This window comes from Channa argus, chromosome 15 (genome assembly GCF_033026475.1).
Source record: "Channa argus isolate prfri chromosome 15, Channa argus male v1.0, whole genome shotgun sequence".
NCBI lineage: Eukaryota > Metazoa > Chordata > Actinopteri > Anabantiformes > Channidae > Channa > Channa argus.
The window spans coordinates 22010752-22023904 of NC_090211.1; the positions used below are offsets into that span (position 1 = coordinate 22010752).

The 13153-nt window shown below is 44.6% G+C and overlaps 1 protein-coding gene across 2 annotated transcripts; it reads left to right on the forward strand.

The window, feature by feature from the left end:
• Nucleotides 1-273: 273 nt before the first annotated feature.
• rtbdn (retbindin) lies at nt 274-11469 on the forward strand. Of its 2 annotated transcripts, none has more exons than XM_067478117.1 (6): nt 274-564; nt 1606-1767; nt 1859-1958; nt 2785-2913; nt 3439-3535; nt 10246-11469. In XM_067478117.1, the coding sequence occupies exons 1-6, from the start codon at nt 309-311 to the stop codon at nt 10600-10602; spliced, it is 1101 nt and encodes a 366-aa protein (XP_067334218.1). In that variant the 5' UTR covers nt 274-308; the 3' UTR covers nt 10603-11469. The 2 variants fall into 2 exon arrangements, with proteins under 2 accessions (XP_067334218.1, XP_067334219.1); XM_067478118.1 differs by having other exon boundaries at nt 431-564; nt 1593-1767.
• Nucleotides 11470-13153: the final 1684 nt, after the last annotated feature.

Sequence of the window (13153 nt, forward strand, 5' to 3'; positions counted from 1 at the left end):
CTGTGAATGATCCTCTCTGCATCAAGGGCAGCACATCTCTACGGATCGGATTGTGCTTTAAATCAATTAGAGAAATGTGGATTTTATTTGCAGACAACATTACTTAGAAGGAAGGATGCAAGGAAGGATGGAAAGGCTGCCACCAAGGAGGATTTGGTAAACATCTCATTGAAAGATTAACACAGAGGGAGTGTGTGTGCGCGCGTGTGTGTGTCTCTGTGTGTGTGTGTGTGCAGTGGAGGGAGGGAGGGAGAGAGAGAGAGGACTTCCCAGCATGGGGCTGAGGGAGGGGGTGAGTCACCTGCAGGATGGGACTGAAATGTCCTTCATATAAACCGGTGACAAAGTGGCGAGCAGCGGCCCCCGGGCAGCAGAGATCAGAGGCAGCACAGAGCGCGACGCGGACAGACGGGGACAGACGGGGACACACAGGAGAAGACAGGAGGAGACCCGAGCACCGAGCAGTCGCAGTCCAGCGCAGAGCAGCGGGAACACGGACGGAAAACGCGCGTCAAAGCGAAGAAACTAAACGGACGGAGCATCTCCCCCACGACCCCCCGACAGGTAAAATGGATCCTGATTTGTAATGAGACTTTATTGATTTATTGATTTGTTTTTGTGCGGATTCATTTGACTGATTCACTGCGAGCAGGAAAACATCTAAAGGTCACTGCAAGCGCACTAAGAACATTTCCTTCGGTCATTTTGTTTAGAAACGCGAATAACTTAATATGTCGTAAATACAAAGGATATAACTTTTATTTCATGCTCGTCTGTTTTAGTGGTTAAATCGCAATAGTGGATTTTTTAAAACAATTGACGCCCAACAGGCTTCAACATGTTGTTGAAAACGGAAATTAGCGCCAGACAAACGTGTTGAAGTTGTGCATCTTTTAATCTGCTGGATTAAATCAGGAGCAGCCCTGTGGCCACGTCCAGCTTTGTTTAAGTCGTGTTATGTAGGCTCCATCTCATCCATCTCAGCACGGAGTAATTAGCTTCACCCAGTCTGGGTCAGCACATGCAGAGAAGCAGCCACAACGTTAACACCAGCTGGTGGTTTTAATTTTGGGGGGGGGGGTCTGGCCCGTCTGCACCTTCACAGCCTGGTACACGCGAAGCTGTGATCCTCTGTGACACCTGTTGATCATCATTTGCACTAAGTTGTCCCAGACCCAACCAGCTGGTGTTAATGTTATGGCTGATGCTGTTTGGCTTTGGGTGAATCTGTAATGCAGCTCTCGTGGATTAACGCATGTTGCATCACAGCTGATCAAATCACAGTGGCTTCATGTGATGCTTTGCACCAAACAAGCTGCATTTCGGTTGCACAAACATCCATTGCTCCGATCCCTCACATCTGAGTGCACAATTAAGCCGATGCAGCATTTTCTCCCATATTACACTTGTTTGAGCAAAACCAAGCAGCTGATTGATTGAGGTGCTGCTCTGCTGATTTGATGGCGTTTAAACTAAACCAATCACATCACTGCAACAGGAATTTGTGACACATCTTACCTGAGTCATGGATCTATTCTCTTGTTATAAATTGTCACTATGTCATTTCTCCTCCTCATGTTTCATTGGATTAGTTTCTTGCTGCAGAGATGACTGTCACCTGTCGCCCTTTGCTCTTGGCGTGTGCATGTTTGGCGGCTGCACTGGTCGGTGGAACCCACTCGGAGGGGGTTTGCCTTCAAGACGGTCAACACAGGGCCACGCCCGGCCCGGAGCCACACCTGAGGGACTGTTCTCTGTACGCAGACAGTGAGTGGCAACCGCTGCACGTTTTCTGCTGTAATGACAGCCCCTGATTGACGTGCTGGCTGAAAGGTTTCCCTGTCTTTGCTGCTGACAGATAGCTGCTGCACAGACCACGACATCCAGGATATCTCCCATTCTCCATCTGTGAGCAACCAGAATGAACCGTGGGACAAGTGCGGGCCTCTGAGCTCCGAGTAAGTCTGATCCACTTCATATCCTCCTGATGCCAACTCTCTAAATTCAGCTAAATAGCAAAAAGTAACTGTGAATATTTAGGTATGAAATAGGTTTTCTTGCCACAGACATTTCCATTTGCTAAAAGTCCTAAACTCGGACTGTCGGTTAAAGATTCGTATTGAATAACGTTGCATTGCAGTGTAGATCTGATCAGATTTGTTTCCAGAATTTGAGCTTTTTGAAAAGCAGAGAGCGACAACACACACAGTCAGATGAGCTGCTCAGCGAGGACATCAAGCTATGATTCAGTCTTTTTTCTGCTGGATTCAGCTGGTTTTCCCCGTCCATGTATCTTCTGACTGAAGGAAAACTCTGCTACGACGGAAGATTAATAATATAAGCTTTTTTGGTCTGTGTATTTTAATACTTCATGTTACCTGATTCAGGCTTCTTGCAAATGACATCACCTGTAATTGTTCAGGCCAGGACCCACGTTTAGCAAGCTTGGAAAAGTGGGAAAGCATTTGGGTTTAAAACCAACCAGATGATGACGCTGGTCATTGTCAACACCTGGACATTGTATTTCTTAGAATATCCCTGAATACCGTGATTTGTCCTTGAGGGTGGTCTTTCAAAATTGGGTCCAGGCTCAAGAAGTTTCTTGGGTCACTTAAATGTTTTAAAGAAGTCTCAGACTTCTGAGAAGTCTCAGATATGTTTTCAGAACTTTCAACTTTCAACTCCCTTCTTTCCGTTTCAACCCATGAACAGTATGACAATGACTCCAGTGAAGACACCTTGGGAGGGACTAACCGTACTAACTGCCTCCCTCTGTCCCCTCAGGTGTGAAGGTTTCCTGAAGCGTGTGTCATGTTTCTACCGCTGCTCCCCTGACGCAGCGCGCTGGCCTCATCCTCATCGCCGCTCGTACATCCAGGCTGTGCCGCTCTGCCACAGCTTCTGCCGTGACTGGTGAGGCTGGGGAACATGTCGCATTGCAAACCTAAATCTGAATTTGTGCCACTTCACCTTCACCAGCCGGCGGAACTGTCCATACAGAGACAGGATCCACAGGGGCAGGCAAGACGGGTGTCCTGGGGTGTCACCGGCCCCCCCAAACAATCTGACTGACCAACCCCCAATGCCCTTGTGTGAGAGTGGCCCCGGCTCATATACACCCACCAGAATAAGGCTTAATTTCAGTTGTTGCCTTTTAATATTCTGTGAAATGATATATGTTTAAAATCTAGCTGAGTTATGGTGAGATCACATCACTGTGTCTGTACAGTTTTTATGATGCTACAGGAAGCAGCTGGTTAGACTGGAAGCAGAGGGAATCTGCTGGTCCGCTCTGTCCAAATACAACACATTGTACCACTAGTGAAAGACGGGACGCAAATCAACACAAACAGCAACAAACGTGCAAACGTGAACATGAAAGCTGGCACCTGAATGTTCTGCTGTGGATGTTTTACTTTGAGAATTGCTTTTCTTCAGGTTTGATGCTTGCAAGATGGACTTGACCTGTGCTCGAAACTGGGCCAAAGACCCCAGGGGACAGAACTGCACTGGAACCTGTGTTCAGTACCAGCAGGTAGGCAGTGATCTGACTTTCTCACATTGTTTAACATAACTCCATAGTGAACATGCTACATACATATACCTCTTAACAGCAGTCTGGGGGGGCTTGTTTCCCTTTGACTCCGTCTGACTGACCTTCACACTGGTCATTTGAGCTGCAGAGCCTGTGTGCGGGCGCTCGAGAAGGGTGAGGGAAGGGTTAACAGTGTAGGGGCTGAGGCATGAAAAGGTTTTGGTCCTGCTTCAGTGGGCAGGGGCCAGCTGGTCGATTTAAAAATGGACAGAGTGGCCGAGGGGCTGCAGCTGGGGCCGACAGCGTTCCTCTATCGTCTCTCCGTTATCGTGGTGCCTTCTAATATCTGCATACAGTCTTTACCGACAATTGTTTGGCTGCACATACATGAATTCTTCACTGTGTTGAAGATCTGGGGCTAATTTAACCTGTTTTTTTATTTGACTGAACAGATCTTTTAAACATGCACCACCAACACCAGAGAAACTATATTTAAACTCCTTGCAAGACAAGTTCTGGGATGATGGGAATGAACTGGAAGCAGCAGTCAGAGGCTCTTAAGCCTGACTTAGCGCAAAGACTGGAAACAGCTATTAAGTCTCTGGTTTTCAATGATTCCTGGAAACGACAGATTTGTAGAGAGAGAAAATCTTTGAATGTGTGTTGCTGAAACACACACACACAATCAATTTAAGTGGCTCTTAAGAAGCACAGTGTGTCCAAGAGCTGCTAAAAACAAAACAACAGCACAAAGAGACGAGTCCTGATGTTTGCTGATCATTTCACTTAGAGAAGCTGCTTGTGTGGTCAAAGGTCAATGTTCTGCACCTAGATAGCACTTTTCTAGCTATTGTCACTTAAAGCACTTTACACTGCTTCTTATTCACCACAATCACACAACATGTTTGAAGGTCAAAGCAGCAGGCAGGCGCTTAAACCAGGCTCAGGGCTGAGACGCACTTGTTTTCAATCACGTAAACCACTTTCTGAGGTCCAGGGCTGTGTAATATGTCCCAGTTGCTGGAAATTCCAGCATCAGTGCAACACAAAGTGGTTGTTTTGGTGAGACCATGCCAGACCAAGGGACTCTGATGACTCCCGTCCTACCTCAGTCCAATGTCCTGCACAGGTCCCCACCCCCCATGACAGTCTGCGTGTGCAGTGCGTCGCATGTTAGTGGAAACATCAAAGCAGTAACAACATCTAAACACAAGTTGTCTCCTGGACACCTTGGGGACTTATGTATATGGACAGGTGTCCACACCAAGTACAAACAGGGTCACACATTTTTAAACTTCTGGGTACTTGTTTGTTTGCACAGGTCTGAGCACAGCGATCCCACCTGGATCCAAACCAAATCAACCGCAACCGCACCAAGACCTTTTACTGGATTTTGTCTCAGTCGGGTCACAAATGAACTAAATGGTGCTGTGTAACATTCAGGTGGACAGAACAGGCTCTGCTTCCTATATTTACTGTCTTGTTGCTGCCCTTGATCTCTTTAAGCAGTTAGCTCTGATCTTGTGATGCATTTTATTTTGCTTGGATTTTTCTATGTGTGAAAGGAAACTGAACGAAGAGGTAAATGAACCAAATTTACAAACTGGTTCACTGGGTCCAATCACAGCGAGCGGTGGTCTCAGTCCAGATCCGACCCTCTGACCAATTACAGGAAGCTGAGGAGTAATTACAGAGGAAAAAGAGAAGCAGGACATGTTTAGAAATGAGGTGTGGGAGCATCAGAGGAGGAGAAGAGATGTGATATTTGATTTCATTTTGGTCCATGATAGAAATAAAAATGTAAAAACATCTAATGGTAGTACAACCATGGCAACGCCACAGTGGCGACGAAATGAATTTATTGATTCATTTTCTTTCTTTATCCCAGAGAGAGATGAACTATCGACAATACACTGATTTCAGACGTTTGTCTGTCCACAGACCAATCAATATACAGGTACACAAAGACACAGCCCGTGTAGGCAATGAGGACAGGAAGTGGGTACGTCAATAAAGGTCCTACAACGTGAAAGCAAAACCAAATTTAACAAAACCACGAACCTGATCAGTGCTCAGTGACACATGGACTGTGAACAGTGATCACAGTCCAACGACTGGTTTTTAGTTTTTATTCTGATGTCTGATGTTTTTCTAACAGAAAACCCTGATGTGTTCATTTAAGGGACAGGAACAGGTGCTTTTGATCAGTCTAAGATCAGTGATTTACAACCATTTTGTGCGTCTTGAGCACAAACAAAACCTCGACACAAAGACATGTTGTCGTGTGGAAATGGTCACAAGTTTGAATGTAGATGTGCTGATAAGGAAGCTTTGCTGATAAATGCTAAAGTAATTCACAGTTTCACTATAAGTCCAATCACAATTCTTCCTTCTGAAAAGTTCCCCAGACTAAAGCAGCATGCAGGTGCGTGTTTGTGTGTTTGTAGAACACAGATAAAGGGTTTGTAATGCTGCCGGCAGCAGATAACAATCTGCATAGTAACAAGCTTATACGTTTAAAAGCAAACACAGGCCGACACATCAACTGCATACAAAAATCCCTCGGGCGCTTTGTGTCCGTCTTTGTCTTTGTGCATTGCTGACATTATTTATCTGAGCATTAGACGCTTTCTCTCGCTGCTCTCAGCTTTGTGGAAATGAGCTTGCACCTGCACAGAGCGTCCGAGTGTCTGAGCCAGACGCTGGCACCGAATCTTTGGCTCGGATGTAGTGAACGGAGGGTCGGAGGAAAGGGAAAACTGTCAAATGAGGCTACTGAGCCACATGGTTTCAACGGAACCTGTTGTGACACTTTGGATCACAGTTCCCAAATCAAGAAAAGGAAAAGCTTTGCGAATGTACGTTGTCCACTTAAATATTTACCAAGTCTACGTGGGCAACAAATTTACATTGAAGGTGTTTAGAGGTAATTTATGCTTTAAGGGGCTTTTAATTAGCTGGAACTGGGTCTGGTTGTTGTGGGTTTCCATCCGACGTCAAGCTCGGAGTGGGAAGTTCATCAAAAGGATAAAGACTAATGGCTGCGTTTGTGGTGGGAGCAGAGTCTGGCTCTCTGTGAACTGTAAACTCCTTAATATTTTCTCCTTGACTTAGATTTTTTCTTGTACCTCACTTCTAAGTTGCTTTGAATAAAAGCGTAAATGTAAGTTGAAATGATTATTTTACAGTAGGAATTCTTTGCTGTTCGTCTTCTGAATCTTCTGTATTATTTTATGAATTTCAGCAGTTTACTCGTCTTGGCTCTGGTCTTTACCTTTGACAACATTTGTGTTTCCCTTGTTTTGGCCTGACGTGGCTCAGCTATGTGACCCAGTCGGTGTGACCATCAAAATGATTAATTTTATCATTATTTATCTCGGGGACTGTTTTTGTAGAAGGATGTGAATAGTTACTGGATATTAACAGGGGACTAAGAGAATTAACTTTTATTACATTTCTTTTCACAATAGCTCTTTTCTTGTGTGCGTTTACACAATGTTACATGTCACAAAGACATTACTTTAAAAAGTGCTTTCTTGCACATTTCCCATAGTAGTGAAGCGTCACAGAAAGTAACGTCTGTCACCTAATCAAAGGTTTTTCTCAGTTTGGGAACATATGAGCAGCTTGTCCCTGTATTGTTTATTATGTCCAGGACACTACTGTTGCCAGTTTTCACTGAAGAGTTTTGTGTGTGTGAATTGTTTCAGTATGAGTGAAAGTATCAGCAATGGTGATACTGAGCAGTAACAGTAGAAATACTCCGCTACATTCAAAATATTACTCAAGTATAAAAAAAACACAATGTACCAAAGGTAATGTAGTGAAACAACTTGTAACTGGGGTTGTACCCTCTGAAAGAACCCTTCACATCAGGTAATTATTGTAATTATATTATGTAATTATATTGTGGTAATAGTTGTACTCATTATTCAGCACCTGGAGTCCATAAACAATACTCACAAAAAGGGATATTTGACTTTCACATGGAATTTATGGAAAATGTCAAAAGTTCAAGCTACGGTGATATTATATCATGAAAGTAGGACATTTGAGTAGAAGCCTGCAGTGGTGACGTCTTCATCTCAAACTAATTATTGAACCCAAAGCTAACAACAGTGGTCGGTAAACCGCCGCAAAACACGTCAACGTGTCAATAAGTTTTCAGTTGTTAGGTGTCGTCTTGGTCTCATGAAGTCAAAATGTGACCAGCGTGAAGAAGACGACCGTTTAAATACAAACTGTCATTAGACCAGAACATTTAGGGGTCGATTCATGGATCAGACACGACGCGTGATGCACGTTGGGATGTTTGTGGTTAATCACCTTGTTGAACAGTTGGACACGTGCATTCAAACGTTTAGAGATGCTGTAAAGGTCAGAGGCCATTTTAGGTGCATTCATAAATCTGAAAAGTCTTTGCTTTTCATCTACCTCAGTCAGTGATGGCTGCATTGTGGACTTGGTGCTTTAACTGAAACATCTTTAAAAAACAAACGGTCTCCTGAATCTATGACATTCATACGCAGCTTTTACTGCTTATGAACATACAGGCATAACTTTATGACCAGCTTTGCCTCATACAGCAGCTCTGCTGTGAATTCTACCTTTACAAGGTTAAAATATCTCAGTTTTTAGGTTAAAACTATTAGAAAGGTGATAATTCTAAAATGTGTTTATTATTGAGGTCAAAGCTGCTGGTGGAGTCGTACTTCGGTGCCTTGGAAGAAGAGGTGGTTCTAATGTTTTGCCACCTCATTCATTTTAAATAGATTGGCCAACATTAGTTTCAACCTGAAATCCGAGAAATTATCACCTTGTAAAAGTAAAATTCATGGCCGAGTTTTGGTTTGCATTTAATTGCACACGTGGTCATAATGTTAAGTCAGGCCCTGAAATTGTACACGATGAAGAAATAAAAAACTGTGTGAAAACCTTCTGAAGTGGCTGTATCAGGATTCTTGGTCCAAATTAAACACAGCTACATGTCATCGTGTGCTGAAATATTTCAGGAAGAAATGACCGATGCTAATGTAGCACAGGATCCTTTAAATGTTGTGGAAAACATTATTTTAATTACTTGAAAACCATCATCTGAACACAGACGCAACGTGATGGAGAAAAACGGTATTTTGACTCTTTGGTTGTGGGAGAATTGTTGCAGCAGACAAGTAATGTGGGAAAGAATAAGTCAGTAATTTGTCTTTGCTGTTTCATTTTTCACACCAGGTGCAAAGTCGTGGATTTCAGAGAGAGAAGGCCGCAACTGAATAAGAGAAAATGGGACGGACACGATACAGCCGCAGGAAATTTCTCTATCTCACTTATTGGATCACGCCGCTTGCGCTCGAACTCAATTAGCTTTGGCAGCAAAGCGTGTCCGCCTGAAGTGTGTGTGCGTGCGCGTGCGCGTATGCTGTAGCCCTGTGTGTATTACCGGGTCACCGCAATAAGACCCAAGCGTCACAGACAGCGTAAAGCAGTGGAGAGAACCAGCCATCATCCTCTTTGTCCTTCGTACACAGTAAACGCATTCCAGCGTTTTCTTCGCTGAGCTCCGCGTGTGACTCAGCCTTAATCCCAAGCAGACGTGGGGGGGGGGGGGGGGGGGGGGCGCACTGCACACAATGAGAGAGGGACACAAACAGCAATAAGCAAAAAGGGGAGAATGCAAACGAGCATAGACAGAATCTTACTGACTGGTTCCGAAGCAGCACGTGTCAGTGTAACATCTCTAACGAACTTCCGCCCGCCACTTTGTACACGTGCACAGCTTAAATGTGGAATTATGATTCTACAATATCCCGCTGTAATCCACGACTTATTAGAGACGAGGGTCATTTGTCGCGCTCCACAAACCTTAAAGCGAATGTCAGCAGTAATTGGACGTCTGGGATCAAAGTGTAACTTCATAGAGGCCGAGCGCCGTCATTAATATCCTGTCACGCGAGGTGCTGGACGTGACCTTTCTGATCAGGGCCCGCAGACTCCGTGACGTCATCGCTCCGCTGCACAGACTGACTCGCGTCTTTCTGACACCGCTGTGAGCTTTTTCAAGGTCACGTCTCTAATTTGCTCTTAAGGCTGGTGGAGGACGCGAGCGAGAGAGAGGCGGACAAAAGCAGCGCGTGGGAGCAGCTGCCAGGTGCCTGTGGCCCCCTCTGATACCCGGCTAAGGGTGTTTGATTTCAAGGCCGGCGCTGCCCTGAAAGCCAAAATCAATTACCCACAGAAAAGCCCATTGTGAGTGTTGTATTTGGACAGAATGTGCTGCCAGTGTGGAGCTTCCCAGCTCTTAGGAACAGGACCTGGGGGACTTGCGTGGACTCTTTGCCTGGGGGCCCCCAGGACCTTGGATCAGAGGCATTGGGGCTGCACTGTATAGTACCTTTATGAGCGGGGGGGTTATAGTTGTTTGTCTGTTATTGGGGTGCCCCAAACTCTATGTGGGGGATCCTAGTCTAATGATTTTGAAAAATGATCCTGAAAAATATTTAAGCATGTTAATTTAGAGAATGCTGACTTTACCTTTTCGTGCCCAGTGACGTTAAAATTGAAAACTGTTAAAACTGTACTCGAGTAGAGTTTTTAATGCAGGGCTTTTATTTTTTAACTAGGCTACTACTTGATCAAAGTGTCTGACTTACTTGTTTCATCCCTGGTTTTCCTCCATTTTGACGGAATATGTGTGTGTGTGCGTTTGTGTGTAGATGTACCAGCACGGCAGGGATCTTTGCGAGAGCCTCTGGGGGGACGCCTTCATGACGGTGGAGGATGAACCCGAGGGCGTGGGGGAGGCCGGCGAGATGGGAGCAGAGGGCGGCGGTATTCGTCCCTGCGGCTGCCTCACCCTCAGCCCCTCAGACAAGGATGTGATCGCTGCCCTCAGGGCCCAGCAGGACAACCCGGAGGAGCTGGATACCACCAAGACCGGCCTGCCTCAGTACCGGGCCCCTTGTCAGAGCAAGCTGCCCCTGCAGCCGAAGAGCAGCAGGAAGGGGAACTCTGTGCTGCGCAAACGCTGGGTCATGGTGGACGACATGGAGGGGAGTGGGAGCGGCTTGTAGACAGAAGTGACAGGCGGCAGTGCATTTAGAGTTAGACGTCTACCTGTCCCCTGAATAACCTCATACCACACACACCTGCGCTCTCATTGTCACTGTCACTACGGCTTTGAATAGTATCTGACGAGCTTGTAGCACATAGTCAGTTACTGTATTTGACTGAACAAGCTATTAAACAGCCAGGATTTAAAAAAAAAAAAAAACCAACCCAATTAATGTTGTTGACAGTATAGAATTATTCTGACCGTATTTAAAGGCAAAGTCATCAATTCTGCAAGGGCTCTAACTCTAACACTACCACCGCTTGGTGACATTATTAAAAGGATTGATTTTCAGCTAACGGCATCAAACCTCACCAGTAGCAAAGTCCGGTGTTCTCTCAACGATTTGCATGAATCAAGCACTATTATCATGATGTACCAGAGTAGCACTTCAATGTCCTGCTTTAACCTGTGCTTTAGTCAGCTGTTAAATACCGATCTCACTGTTGTGGTGTCGTACTGTGCAGTGTACATGTCGGGATGATGCTGGATAGTGGACAGAATCACGCGGAGATAATACCCAACGTAACTTAGGCTTTGTAATCGAGATTACCGGCCTGAATGTCAGGGACCTGCTTAATACCCGAGGGGGGGGTTTAATATCCGGAAGTAAAATCAGCCTATCATACCAGACAACGTCGCCCCGGTAGTTTGATCCCACGCCACCAATGTACTGTGGATGTTTCTTTAATGACTTTGTGGTGTATTTCTAGAGTGAGGCACCGTTAGATGGAAATGTTTTGTAAAAAAAAGAGGCTTGTTTTTGCCCAAATGGTCGTTTCTGTGCTTTTCTTTATGTTCTCAATAAAGACAACATTTCTCAGTGTCACCCCGAGTCTGTCACAGTGAGGCTGAAACACCTATCAGGTGAGCTCAGGTGAGCTCAGGTGGCCCCTTAGCGTAGGAATTATGTCCTAGGTGAAGAGGAAATTAACCACCAGCGGCTCAACTCTTCATTCACTTGTAGCTGGAGTAACAGGATGTTTCAACCACTCAGCCATTAGTTTCAGTTTATTTGTTTTTCCAGCACATTTTCTTATCTTTATATTGTATTTTCAGCACTTTCAGCCTTACTTTTCCTATAGCTCAGTGGTTTATCCCTTAGCTACTCAGAGTTCACTCTTGGTTAATTTGAACTACTTCAAATGTTTAGGTAACTAACTCATTTATCTTACTTAACTATTCTGTATGTTTCCATACCTTTCATTAGCCTGTTGAAGGGTCTCAGTCGCCCATGCGTCATGTGTCAACGCTTCTTCTTCTTAGCTGGAAACACATTTCTTTTTTATTCACGTTTAGATGAGTTCAACTTTCTCATGAGTTGAATTACTTTGCTGCCAAATTCATTTAGTGAATGATGGAAGCTGAGTTTAGTGTTAATTAGTTGATTTTCTCCTCGCACCTATTTCCAACGGCAGGGGTTCTACTTTAATTCACAGCTGGGGGGGAAAACACCAAAATACACGCAAAGCTTTTCAATCTCTTACTTCGAAAAGTTTTCACGTAAGGGAAAGTTTCATAATACAGAAGAGATTTCTGCCTCTTTATCAGAGATGGTGAATCCTGCAAAGAAGTAGTTGTTCAGAAGAGATACTCGAGGCTTCCTTCAAAAAGCAGGACCCCCTACTGAGCATAGCTTCTTTGCCTCATGCACCAGAAACCTCAAAGCTCTGGAAATAGACACAACCCACTGCAGACAGCTAACTTCCTCTGCTGCTCCACTGATCATTGCAACTTAAACTGCAGATGCCCATTATTTATGAAGAAAGTATTATAAAGTGTTGCGACGTTGTTCTTCTTCAGAAGCGACTACATCAAACCCCTGACTGCCTCGGGTGGACAATTGCATGTTGATGTGCTGAGAAACTGCCGTGTTGGTGTCTCAATACATGACCTCAACCTCTAATTATGGGAGCAGGCAGTGTCCAAGCAATGTCTTCTCCCCACTGTCATCCTCCAATTTACTGATCCATCATGACAAGTGTGTTTACCCTCCCGTCCAGACAGCTGTCACTCAGTCTCCCCCTTCCCTGCCTGCAGCTTTAAGACAGGAATTCAAATGTTTCTATATGTAAATAAGCATCAGGACAATTTATTTCAACGCTGTCAAAGTCTGATTTTATTATACAAATCCCATTCAGAACCAATGCTTTTGGGGCTTGGGAGGATTTTTGTCCTTCCAGTGATTCCACTTTGCAGCCATCAGAGTGATGACAAGACTCATCAGGATCCATCTGAATAGACCGTCCCCGTGAAGACAGTGAACGCAGAGTACAGATAATCAGCATAATGTGGTTTTAAATAAGTTTCAATAAGTCCTCAGTAGTGTTGCCTCTGTGTGCCCCCTGCTGGTGAAAACGGTGCTGTACACTTTCTTTTTCATATCACTTCATACTTCAGAGTTGATGGAGAAATATTACACTTATACTCAACTAATTCGTCTGACAGCCTTAGTTATTTGACAAATGGAAATCTTTGTATATAAATCATAACAGCTTGTAAAATATTTGTTG

What these genes read in the sequence shown, in the direction of transcription:
- rtbdn (XM_067478117.1), top strand. Translation starts at nt 309, where the DNA reads ATGGGACTGAAATGTCCTTCATATAAACCGGTGACAAAGTGGCGAGCA. An exon ending in CCCCCACGACCCCCCGACAG is followed by an intron (nt 565 to 1,605) that starts GTAAAATGGATC and finishes TTCTTGCTGCAG; the next exon opens with AGATGACTGTCACCTGTCGC. An exon ending in CCTGTGTTCAGTACCAGCAG is followed by an intron (nt 3,536 to 10,245) that starts GTAGGCAGTGAT and finishes GTTTGTGTGTAG; the next exon opens with ATGTACCAGCACGGCAGGGA.